We start from the raw sequence: 13,275 nt of genomic DNA, 5'->3' as shown, positions 1-13,275 counted from the left end.
GTACCACTTCCTTTGCTTGCCTCTTGAGCACATTATGCGAACCAGCACTATGATACCATGAGAAGATGGGGATAGAGGGTGATGAGCTTGAGCTTCTTTCAGAAAACTTCTTCACACATACACACATGAGTAGACAACACAAAAGAGAGAGATGGATGGCTAAATTTTCTTCTATCTTCTTCAATTCTCTACAAGAATAACAAAAAGATAAGAATACATTCTCTACTTCTAAAACATATAAGGGAAAGTACTCTACATACAAGGGAAAGTACTCTACTTCTATAAGGAAAAGTACCATACTTTCTATAAGGGAAAGTAATCTACTTCTAAAACATACAAGGTCCATGACTCCATAGTGTAAACTCGACTATATGAGATGATGCTATAATTGAGATAACTCTAGTAAACCAAAAAGGCTATCACAATACAACCTATAAACCCCATTGGAATTATATCAACCATAAATCTCACCAACCATGCAGTGTTATAAGTGTGGAGGTGCCATCCTAGTGTGTCATCTATATCCGCACTAGTTGAGCTTAATATCTTAACACCTCGGTCATGAGAAATCCCAAAGCCACCCCACCCACCGCTCCACCATGTCTAAACCAACATCCCACTCATAACCCTCCCATCAATCAAAATACATAATCTTCCATGGGATTACCTTGTTCATCCACATCCACATTTCAACCCCCCCATCCTCGAGCTTAACCACCTCATCACCCGCATCATCCATGAACCCCCACTCAACTGAACCACCTCATCACCCGCATCATCCATGAACACCCACTCAACTGAACCACCTCATTTCCCGCATCATCCATGAACCCCCACTCAACTTAACTACCTCATCACCCACATCCATGAGCCCCCAATCATCAAATCATTCCATGAGAGGCCAGACCTCAATGAGTTCCAAATGAAGAATTTTAATGATCTCTACACCACCAAGGTTCCCGACCCATCTATAGTGGCCACATACTGGTTCTTCCAGCTCATTCTCCTCATCTATAGTGGCCACATACTGGTTCTTCTAGCTCATCCTCCTCATCCTCCAGGAGATGACAAGCAAAGAACGCCTGGTCTTTGACCTCCATGAAGATCCCAACTTTTTATAGCAAGATTTCTATGGCATAGTCAAATACTTCCATGGCCACAGGAGTGATCACCTTTGAAGTCATGGTCACAGAGGTGGTCACAAGATATAATGGGTTTTGGAAACCCTTTGATATCATTAAACAATATGGTCATTAGCTTTTTTGCAAGTCCTTCATCATGTCCTTCTACGAGACTGGTGGTCTCTTTGGTACCAATGTATGTAGGTAAGTCCAACTCCAATACCTAGCTTTGTTTAAAGTAATTTCCAATTGTTTATGGGGCAAATTTGGTGCATCTGAAGTCCTTACAAAACACTCATCAAGGGGTGCCACAAAAATGAGATGAACATTAAGAGTCGAAGAAAGCAAAAAATAGTGTCGAAGAAAGTAGTGTATTGGAGATTTCATCGGAAGGAGCTTCTACATGGGCATACCTTTAGCCCAATGCCCATGCATGACATGTGCAATATATACACGAGTTTTGCATTTAGTAAACATATCTAGCAAGAATACGCACCAATATCCCAAGCACAGTCGGCCAATCATTGATCTAAATTACCTATATCCCATGTGCTTAATAACGCCAAATCAACTAAGCAAGAGAGGTCACCCAATTCCATTATAGCTATGGACATAGTCCATTGCCACACATAAGCAACATCTCATGAGCTTGATTCCACATGCATGATGACACTTGCAATATATACAGAAGCTAGCAAGAATAGGCATTGATATCCTAAGCAAAGTAGACCAATTATTGATCCAAAGGTACATCTCTAGGTAGAGGGGCCATGGCGGGTACAAGGTCCATGGTACGACCCATCGCGTCGATAACCATCAACCTTGTAGGCATCTCCAAAGAGCCTAACCCATGGTATAACTTATCGCCTAGATAATCATCAACCTTGCAGGTACCTCCAAAGAGTTTCAAAGATTACAACCTCTGATTTGACTCTAATTCAATATAAATACACCTTGCCCAAGCTGACGTGTTAGCCACCAAGAAGCCCAATCTCTAAGCATTAAGTTGTCAGATCTGGGAATAATATCCTATCATGCCAAGAAGGTCCGGACAACCATCTGCCCATGCAATCATTCATGGTGGTCCTGGTGCTAATTTTGCCGATCAAAAGGTGTGTGCCGCTTCTACCAACCACCTGAATTCAAAGTGCCCAAACTAACATAAGGAGGCCTTGCACTTCTACATCGTATATACCTTTCGCGCCACCTCAAATTGCCTCTACCCCACGAGGGGTATCCAAAGCCTTAGGAGGCCCCTCCACCAAGGTAGAGTTTCACAAATGAGCCACATATCTAACTATATAGCCCTATAACCACTTCACACCACTAAGTAAACCCAAGTGACTGTCCTCTATACTAGCCTCGTTATGTCCAAAGGGACATAACACGCCTTCTTCTATAACAAGAGAAGACAAACCCAGCTAAACCTGCAGGCAGTAGACCTCAACTAAATCCCAAACCTCTCTCACACAAAATACTACCAAGTGGCATGGGAGAGAAAAGTCTCCAAAGAAGTAAAAGAGTCTCACCAATGATCTTAGCCAAGGGCAAAGAAAAGTTAAAGATCCTAAACATGGATGCAGAGCTACCATAAAGCTACTGTACCATAGGTAGCCTAGCTTCGCCATCACCAGTAACATCACACCCACCATAAAGCTGCTCTACCATAGGTAACCTACACTCACCATCACCACTAGAATCACAAATGTAATTCGAGGCCTATGACATACCTTTTCAAACCCTTGCCAAATCTTTCCAAACTCTCAAGCCTTCGTCAAAGGATGGGTGAACTTAAGGATCGCCTCACAAACATCCCATTCCTTGTACATATGAAGGCGTTGAGGTAGAGGTTGAGCTTTCCATAGCTCTCTCCCTCTTTGCTTCCTACCACCCATTGCATAGTTTTATTGGAGTGACACAAATGGAGGCAAGGTTGAGGATCCTACCTTCTTCACAAGAGAGGGTTATCTAATCTTGAAAGACTAAGGATGCAAACCATTTAAGACCCTTGCATGCCTTCGGTTCTTTCGCTCGTGCAAGGCACAAGAGAACAATATCAATATGGAACCTCCTTCGCTTATTGGTCTTTGCAATACACGTTCTTTTGCTACAGGCAATAAATCTAGCACACCTATAAATAAATGCTCCTAGCTGCTGATTATTTTAAGCGGCGTCCCACATGGAGTTTTGTGGCCCTTGCACACCCTACACCAAAATGGAATGTACCACAATCTTGTAAGTTTGCAAAAAAGATGGCTTTCTCGGCGACAGATCACAATCTTCCTGCAAACCTAGGGAAGCCATCTTCTTTGCAATCTTCACAATCTTCCTGCAAACCTAGAGAAAGCCATCTTCTTTGCAAACGTGCAAACTTGCACGTTGAAGCACATACCCAATGTTGGACTCATCTACAATCGCCAGCCAAAAATGTTTTCTTTTCAAGTTTGGACGTTCTTATCTCAAGAACCATATATGTAAGATCCTTCATTAGTCAAAAGAAAACGTCCGCTGGTTACTCTGTATGTATATATGTAAGATCCTTCATTAGTCAAAAGAAAACGTCCGCAGGTTACTCAGAAGCTGGGTATGGGTGCGGAAGCCCTGGTGGCAGAGCAGAATGATTCCTTTCACCGAGAGATCGAGTAAGTGCAACGTTAACACATATTTTGTATGCGACAGGCCATCCGAGTTGTTTTGAAGCTCTATGTAGGACTGTGTTTAATTAGCAAGCAAAAGAAAGCTCCTCTTACTGTAGATGCTCTCTGAGAGAAGCCTCTTACAAGCTGCTGTAAGCTATAGGGCTGTGCCCATCTTTGAATGCTCAAGTTGGGAACCTTCTGTGAATGTGTATGTGTGTGTATTGAGGGAGGAGGGGAAGTTCCCACAATATCCCGAAGCACATTTAGATGCAGCAGGTGCCATACAGAGGGCGTTGCTAGTATTTTTACAAAGCGCTCCCACCCACAAACCGAGCCTAGTGGTGCCTATACCAGTATGCATTGAGGTGAAGTCGAGATAGACGTCTGGCATCTGGCACTGTCTAGCTTCAAATGAGAAGGATTTCTGAAGCAAAGGAATGCATGTAAGCAAGGCATGTCTGCCTGGCCAACTGCGGCTTATCCTGCCTCTCTAGAGAATCAAAATGGGCACGTGGCACACGTGCACATGAGCAAGCCCAAAACCAAACCGACAGGAGAAAAGGATGTACAGTAAATTCATGTGCAAGGAAATCTTGGGTGGGAGATGCTAAGCAGATCAGAGGAACAGGTCGCTTTGCAAGGTGGGGCGGAGCTGCCTTCTATTGACAACCTTGTTTGCATCTTGCAGGAGCATAGAAAGAAGAAAGATCTAGCACGTTCCAGGCAGGTTTATTTGCATCTCTGTGATCATGGGCTGGAAGCACATACAGTTCTTGGAAACTACCTTGTTCCAATGCTTGTTGAATGTGGAAGTGTCCCTACCGCCCAGCAGATTTTTGAGAAGTTGGCTCACCGAAATGAATATGGTTGGACGTCTCTGCTACATGGGTGCATTGAGCGAGGAGAATCACAGCTTGCCCGTGATTCTTTTCAGAAAATACAAGACAGCCAAGTGGTGTGTCCAAATGAGTATTCATGGACTTCTCTAATACAAGGGTATGTTGAATCTGGTGAATGCCAGCATGCCCTGGACCTCTTTCAGAAAATGCAAGAGGAGGGTGTTTATCCTGCTAGGCATACATATGCGGCCCTATTGAAAGCTTGTGCTAGTCTTAAAAGTGTGGAATTGGGTCAAAGAATTCACACAGACATTGCCAGAGAGGGGCTTGAAAAAGATCCTTTTGTTGGCAATACCTTGGTAGATATGTATGGCAAATGTGGTTTACTCGTCGAAGCTTGCGAAGTATTCGACAACCTTCTTGTCCGGGATGTTGTCTCATGGACTGTACTAATTGGAGTCCATTCTGAACATGGGCTTGACAAGGAGGCGCTGTACTGTCTGGAACAAATGCAACTAGAGGGCGTTTCTGAAAATGTTGTCACATTCGTGTGTGGCTTGAAAGCTTGTAGCAGTCTAAAAGCTTTAGACAAGGGGCGAGAAATACATGCTGAGATTATTAAGAGGAAATTAGAAGGAAATTCCTTTGCTGGCAACTCTTTGGTGGATATGTATGCAAAATGCGGCACATTTGCAGAAGTATGGAAAACATTTGATCTGCTACCAGTCCGAGATGTAGTCTCGTGGACGGCTCTGATTGCAGGATGTGCGGAGCATGGACTCAGCTTTGAAGCGCTGCAATGCTTGGCACAGATGCAACTGGAGGGGGTGTCTCCGAATGTTGTAACCTTCAAATGTAGCTTGAAAGCTTGCAGCAAGGTGGGAGCTGTAGACAGGGGCCGAAAAGTACACCTGGAGATTGCCAAAGAGGGATTTGAAAGCGATCTCTCCGTTGGAAATACTCTGGTGGACATGTATGCTAAATGTGGATCACTCACAGAAGCACAGGCAGTGTTTGACAAGCTGCTGGTGCGAGATGATGTGTCCTGGAATGCGCTAATTGCAGGGTATGCTGACCAAGAGCTTGGTGAGGAAGCTTTGAACTGTATGGAACAAATGCAACTGGAGGGTGTTTCTCCGGTTGCCATCACACTGCTTTGCTGCTTAAAAGCCTGTAGTAGCTTAGGAGACATGCACCAAGGGCATGAAATACATGCAATGATTGCCAAAAAGGGATATCAAAAAGATCCCTTTGTTGGCAGCTCCTTGGTTGATATGTATGCCAAATGTTGCTCAATTGCAGAAGCACGGTTTTTGTTCGATGAATTGCTGTCTCAAGATGTTGTCTTGTGGAGTGCAATGATTTCAGCTTACGCTGATGAAGGAGAGAGCGACAAAGCTTTTTTGCTGTACACACAGATGCTAGAACAAGGTCTGTGTCCAAATAGTGTGACCTTTGTGAGCATTTTGAAAGCTTGTGGTAATGCAACATCTCTTGAGACTGGAAGACAAGTCCATGCTCAAATTTGCAGTGTAGATGCAGTTGAGCTTACTGATGTCAGTTTGGAGACTGCTGTAATTGACATGTACAGCAAGTGTGGGAGCATGGATGAAGCTCTACAAGTTTTTGATGCAGTACCCACAACTGACCCGGTAAGATGGACTGCGTTGATTACGGGATACGCCCACCATGGAAAGAGTGAACATGTTTTCTACTTGCTCGAGAGGATGGTAGAGGAAGGTGTGCAACCAGATGGGATCTTACTTCTCAGTGTTCTTGCTGTGTGCAATCATGCAGGTCTTGCAGATAAGGGCCTCAAATATTTTGAGGCCATGAGCAAAGAGTATGGCATTGCTCCGAGCATTATGCATTTCAATTGCATGGTGGATCTTCTGAGCCGAATAGGCCGTCTCGATGAGGCTATGGCAATGCTAGAGGATATGTCCTTTTCACCTAGTTTTGCAACTTGGAGTACCCTGCTGAATGCTTGTGGAAAGTGGGGGAAAGTAGACCTTGGCAGACTGGCCTTTGAAAGGACAATGAGCATAGATGAAAAATATAATGCAGCGTACATCTTGATGTCTAACATCTATGCAGATGGCCACATGTTGGATGTAAAGGAGGCAAAGCAACGAGAATGAAGATACTAGCTTGGACATAGCTAGGAAAGCCTTGGACTTGCACATATATTTATTGCAGGTGTAGTCTTGAATTGGGAGAGAGGAGAGTGTTGGAATATATATCATCTCCAGAGAGTCTACATGTACCTTTTCATGCTTGTATTGGTCATTTTATGAGACCTTGCATTAGCATATTTTAGGAGATATTATTTAGGATTTTTTCCAGCATTTTATGAGCTTTTTTATGCGGTTTATGGCATATTTATGCTCATGATTGCTGTTGGCTTGCTACGGCTGGCCGACTAGCACATATTGGAGGTATATACGGGATCACACCCTTCACCTCATTTTCCATCTCATTCTTGCATATCTGCTGGAGGTCATTGGCTATCGAAACATTCTCCTATGTTTGTAAGAACCTACGGGCTTCCCTCGTGCTCATTTTCAGCAATAATCAACTGTTCCCAGCCTTCTATAGTTTGTGCTTTGGGCCTACAACTTGTGTTGGCTCTTTCTTTCATGGTATCAGAGCCAAACGCTGATCCACAGCCAGAAGGTGCTGTGTTTTTCTGATCGGAGCAGAGGCTTCAACTTGCTGCATTTTCTGCATTCGTACCTTGGGACTGCTGTGTTTTTGCTGTTGGAGGCTGAAGCTCTCTTCTAGGTGCTGAGGATAGGGTTCTTGAGAGATTTTCTTTCTCTATTTCTCTTTTTCCACCCTCCCTCCCTTTCTTCTGTCACTCCTCTTGCTGTGCACAGCTTGACAGGAGGCTATTTGCTGTTTTTTTACAGCCCTTTTTGATTCAGAGAAGGTTTCTTGTCAGAGGACATGGCTTCAAGAGATTTCTCTATTGTTGCTCCTTCTCTAGTTGATACTTTAGCACCTTCACTACCTGGAACCCCTGCTCCCGCTCCCCAGGTGGTTCCTCTTCCCAATCTTTCTTCTCTAAGTTTCTCTCATCCAGGTCTTGCTCCCACCCCTACCCATATACCATCCTACAATCCTCCCCAAGTTAGTGATTCCATGAAGCTTACAGCAACCAACTGTCATACTTGGTCTGTCTACACTTAGTTATTGCTAGAAGGAGCCGGTGTGTGGATGTCCATCTCCACACCTCACTTGGTTGACCCTGCTTTGAGAAGCATATTAGATGCTTGGGCCTGTCTCATCATCCATTGCATGACTCTGTCTATACAGGCACAGTTTATCTCTACGAGGAGTAATGTTCATTAGATGTGGACGGAGATCCAGCGGAGGTATTGGAGAGTTTCGACAGTGAAGATTGCCAAACTGGAGTCAGATCTAGAGAAGCTCACAATCAATGAGTCCGATAACATCGTTGAGAAGACTGGAGAGTTCAACCGTATCAAGTTGCACAGCTTCAGGAGTATGGGAGCACAATCACCAATCCCATCCATAAATTTCTTGGTAAATTGCTTGCTTCCTTTGATTCTTTTAAGGATAATATTTACTTCCATGACCTCTTCCTCGTTTTGAGGAAGTCGTGAGTTATCATCTCCACGACAAGTGCATGCTTTGTGGAAAAGACAAGTTGGAGTTTGCTTTTGTTGCCTCTGACAAGGGCAAAAGCAAAGGCGAAAAAGGAAACTCCAACAACAACAACAAAAACAAAGGCAAAGGCAAGGGTAAGTAGGATTCAAAGGAGTCCAAGAACAAAAGCAATAAATGTGATTGCTGTGGTAGGAGTCAGGACAGGTCATACTGAGGCTTGCTGCTTTGCTCGTTGCAGTAGCTCTCAAGCAGCCAAAGCTAAGTATAAAGCCCAGGATGCTTCCGAAGCATCTGACAAGGACAACACCAAAAACAAGGGCAAGGACAAAGTTTCAGAGGAGGGATCTACCAAAGTTGTATACATGGCAGTCAGATTCATCCACTTTTTCACAGGATTCACTCCTTGTAATCACAGAGATGACTTCCCTAGAAGAGGTTAGTGTCACACCTGAAGTGGTGGAATGGGTTGGTGATAGTGATGCTTCTATCCACATGACCAATCAAGCCCATATCTTGGAGGACTACTAGACTCTCTCTTCTTCAGTTCGCATCGGCGACAACTCCTCACTTCTTGTCACCGGTGTTGGTATGTTTCTATGGGTTCCTCTGCCAACTTACATGATGTTTAATATGTACCACAGATTTTCAAAAAATTGTTTTCAGTAAACAAAGCTTCTCAAAAGGGACTTGATGTCTACTTTGATGATGATGTCAGCATACTCAGCGGAGATGACGACCAGATCTGGGAACACAACGCATGCAGAAAAACAGCACGAGAGAGAGAGATGTAGGCGTGTAACTCTGCTCTGATATACACAAGAAGATCCTGGTATGATACAATGAGTGGTATGGGGGTGGGGGCCTATTTATATGCCCCCACGTGCAGTCGGCCTGCTGAAAAAGGCTCCACGACTGCATATGCAGTCGGCCAACAGCATGTAGCCAGTCGGCCAGCTCTAAGGGTCCACGACTGCATCAGGTACAGTCGGCCAGCTCCAGTACACACATCAGATGTAGTCGGCCAGCAAATGGATCCTCCTGCCAACTCAGGGCTGCCTCCCAAGCCACAGAAAAAATGGGAAAAAAATAGGGAAAAATACGGGGAGTGAGGAAAAATGATAAAACACCTGATAAGGGCGGGCACACCCACAACAAAGGCCCTGGTGTATAAATCTAGACAGGAGATGACTTCTAACACCCCCTCTCAGCTCCTGGCTGTGAAACTAACCACAGGGAGCTGGGGTGCCGCTCAAGCAAGTCCTGAGAGAGCGACTTCGTGAAGAGGTCCACCGTACTGTCCTCCGTCGAGCAGAACTCTAGCAAGATGTCATCAGCAACGATCTGTTCACGAACAAAGTGCCTCTGGATGACCATGGGTTCCTTCCTCATCTACTAGAGGTTCTTTGTCCCGAACACGACGAGACATCAGAGCATAAAGTGACCTGTTCAGTTTCCTCTGACTCACGAACACAAGAACCACCATCATCAGTACTGGAAAGTTCCTACCAGCTGCTCCCATCTACTGGTAAGCTATCCACCATCTGGTCCCGGAAAGCTTGTACCTGCAGCGTATCTACACTTGAGTAGCCATTACCAGACTGCCACTTATCACAACCATGAGGACCTGGGAGAGAGAGTGCTGAAAGCTTGTAAGCTCCATTCTCCACTCCACCTTCCCAAACCACTTGGCCTGTTGCTTTGTCCCAGAGAGCAACAAAATGCTCATCAAACTCCACGCGTACGCCAGTCTTGCAAACCTGATGCACTGACAACAGATGAAAACCAAGTGCCCGAACATACAATACCTGGGAGGAATACTTCCCCCCTCTGCCACCATCGGGAACTATCTCCATCTTGCCCTCACTGTGAACTGGGATAGTGGACGTATCCCCAGTAAGAATATGACCAGAAAGCCTGCAGAGATCCTGTAAACCGAAACGGGAAGGAGTCATGTGCCTGGAAGCACCACTATCGAGAATCCACTCCCGAGTATCCGTTGCGGAGAGTCCTCCAATCTCCTCCCTGCCTGAAGAAAATGAAGCATCGGTGTCCATCACCTCCAGGTGCACAAAAGCCAGAGTCTTCATGATTGCTGCTGAGGAGTCTTCACCCTTCTCAGTCTTTCGCTTGGGACACTGCCTCCAATAGGGCTCTTTCTCGCCACAATCATTACAGGTCCTCTCTGCCTTCAGTTTCTCGCGGTCAGCGTCGGACTTCTTCTCAGAAGACTTCTCCGACGAAGCCTTCCCTTTGCCCGTGTAACGGCCTTTCGACCGTTGCCTCCGAACCTCCACCCTGAGGAGGGTTCGTGAATCGTTCCTCCTGGTCCAGGACCATGGGCACAAACTCCTCCCACGTGATGGTGCTGAGCCTGCCACTGGTAATCAAAGACGAGTAAAATGCTGAGTACGAAGAGGGCAAATGTGACAGCAATGTTATGGCCATGTCCTCTGACGAAATCTCCTTCCCAGCCTGAAGAACTTCCTGCTGAAGAGCCTGCAGCTTGTTAATATGATCCCGCATCGTCGACGACTTTGCAGGGCTCATAACCCGCATCTGTACTTCCAAGGAAATCCTCTTCATGGGCGATACCCTGTTGTAAAGAAAGGTCAAATGCTGCCATATACCTCTGGCCAGCGTCATGTGCTTTACATGATTGATTACCTGTGGTGTGCAGTTGAGAAAGATAAACTAACGAACCCTGGCGTTGACACGATCCCACATCTGTGTCTGGGCCTCCCGGTCCTTTCGGGTCGACGGTAACTCCCCTTCCTCTACTTCCAGCCGTGGCACCCCAACAACGACGAAATCAGCGAGGTCGTAAGACTCCAGAACAGATTCCATCATAACCTTCCATATGCCGTAGTTGCTCCCGTCCAACTGACGGTCCACCGGGAACGTGGGGAGTGTCAAGATCTTCACATGCCTCTCGGCCATCTCAAACAGATCTGCCATTGCGGGGATGTCCTCTGAAAAGGGTGGGTGGCTGGGAACAAAGAAGAACTAATACCTGCAAGTGGCTGTCCAGCAAATCAGCCCGCCGTCCTCTTGCTTCTCCTCTTCCCGAACAGTCCAAAACAGTCCACCAATCAGCCACACGACAGTCCCCCTCTTGCTCACACAAATCCCACGACCTATCTAGAGCCTAGGCTCTGATACCATGTCAGAATATGCAGCGGAGATGATGACCAGATCTGGGAACACGAGAGCAAAAAACGCATGCAGAAAAACAGCACAAGAGAGAGAGAGAGATGTAGGCGTGTAACTCTGCTCTGATATACACAAGAAGATCCCGGTATGATACAATGAGTGGTATGGGGGTGGGGGCCTATTTATATGCCCCCACATGTGCAGTCGGCTGCTGAAAAAGGCTCCACGACTGCATATGCAGTCGGCCAGCAACATGCAGCCAGTCGGCCAGCTCTGAGGGTCCACGACTGCATCAGGTACAGTCGGCCAGCTCCAGTACACACATCAGATGTAGTCGGCCAGCAAATGGATCCTCCTGCCAACTCAGGGCTGCCTCCCAAGCCACAGAAAAAATGGGAAAAAAATACGGGGAGTGAGGAAAAATGATAAAACACCTGATAAGGGCGGGCACACCCACAACGAAGGCCCTGGTGTATAAATCTAGACAGGAGATGACTTCTAACAGATGAGGTTATTGAAGTGATTGACAGAAAGACTCTCTCAGTTGTTGCCAATGGAGTCCATGATGGGGCTCTACAAGATCACCAACTTTGAGATTATGGCATCACCTATCCCAGTGGTGCTAATTTGGTTGGTTTCACAGATTCTGATTGGGCAGGCTCTATTGATACTCTGAGTTCTACATCTGGATATTGCTTCATGCTTGGTACTGGATTGGTTTCTTGGATGTCTCAAAAGCAGAGGACTGTTTCTGCTTCTTCCATCGAGGTTGAGTACAAATCCTACCTTCTCTCCTCCACTGAGGTACTTTGGATTCATCAGATTCTGGAGCATTTGTGTTGTGCCGACACACTTTCCCTGTTACCATCTTCTCAGATTCTCAGAGTGCTATTGCTCTAGCTCAGAATCTTGTGATACGAGGACGATCCAAGCATATTGAGGTGCATTATCATTTTGTACACGACTGGATCGAGTTGGGACTTCTTCGGCTGGCCTACTGTTCTACGAAGGACAATGTGGCTGATCTCTTCACCAAACCACTTCCGAGAGCTACTTTGGAGGTGTTACTTTGGTGTGTTGGTATTGGACCACCCCTCTGGCGGCGCTGAAGAGGAGATGTTGGAATATATATCATCTCCATAGGGTCTACATGGTCACAAGATGGTCAGGGGTACGAGTGTTAGCTGGGGTATCAGAAATATTCCCTCGGATACTAGGTCCATCATTAGTGGGCGGTGGTGAGTGGACCACGTTCTTGATACGCAGGCGATGATCGGGTCTATGCAGTGTAATCGCTCTCGTTGTATACATGTCTACCACACTGCCTACAATACTATATATGGACATGGTTGCCATGAGCTAAGGCATCCAATACTTGTGAGTATCTACCCCCTTCTATACTTCGTATATCCTCCATCTAGAGTTTGTCTAGATCCCCATCTAAGCTCTACTTGAGAGCGCACAGGTGGATATACCTCTTTGGCATAATCAGAATTTTTAAATTCTCACCATTGTGTATCTATTGCATTGTCTATTATGCTTTGTCTTGCTATCTCTTTCCACTGTGCCATATTCTTATAGCATAGTATGTGAAATTTAGAGAAATATTTTCTTTGTAGATGGATGTAACCATGGGTACGACTTTTGGGATAGCCTATTGATGAAAGGTCCGTGTCCCCACCGCGCAACAAATTCTAGGGTGCTAGCAGCGGAAGTAGCACTTCTTGCACGGGGCAGGATCCCTCACTCGGGGCCTTGCCTACGTATATCCGGACAAGAGACTAATCCCTCGGTTCTTCCAAAATCGAACCCGGAAAAACTTCCCTCGCCCGGAAAGCACGGGCGATTCCTCCAGGATATTTTTACTCTAACGTAGTCATGAGCCTTAACTAA

The 13,275-nt window shown here is 45.8% G+C and overlaps 1 protein-coding gene across 1 annotated transcript; it reads left to right on the top strand.

Moving 5' to 3' along the window:
* Positions 1-3,370: 3,370 nt before the first annotated feature.
* Positions 3,371-7,131, top strand: LOC147605287 (pentatricopeptide repeat-containing protein At2g33680-like). The gene has a single exon (XM_086793997.1). The coding sequence runs from the start codon at positions 4,365-4,367 to the stop codon at positions 6,738-6,740; it is 2,376 nt and encodes a 791-aa protein (XP_086650123.1). The 5' UTR covers positions 3,371-4,364; the 3' UTR covers positions 6,741-7,131.
* Positions 7,132-13,275: the final 6,144 nt, after the last annotated feature.

This window comes from Cibotium barometz, chromosome 60, assembly GCF_041138505.1.
Source record: "Cibotium barometz isolate CiBa-2024 chromosome 60, ASM4113850v1, whole genome shotgun sequence".
Lineage (NCBI taxonomy): Eukaryota > Viridiplantae > Streptophyta > Polypodiopsida > Cyatheales > Cibotiaceae > Cibotium > Cibotium barometz.
This window is presented reverse-complemented; position numbering and strand designations above follow the sequence as displayed.

Excerpts from the sequence above, each read along its gene's own strand:
- LOC147605287 (XM_086793997.1), top strand. The coding sequence starts at position 4,365 with ATGCTAAGCAGATCAGAGGAACAGGTCGCTTTGCAAGGTGGGGCGGAG.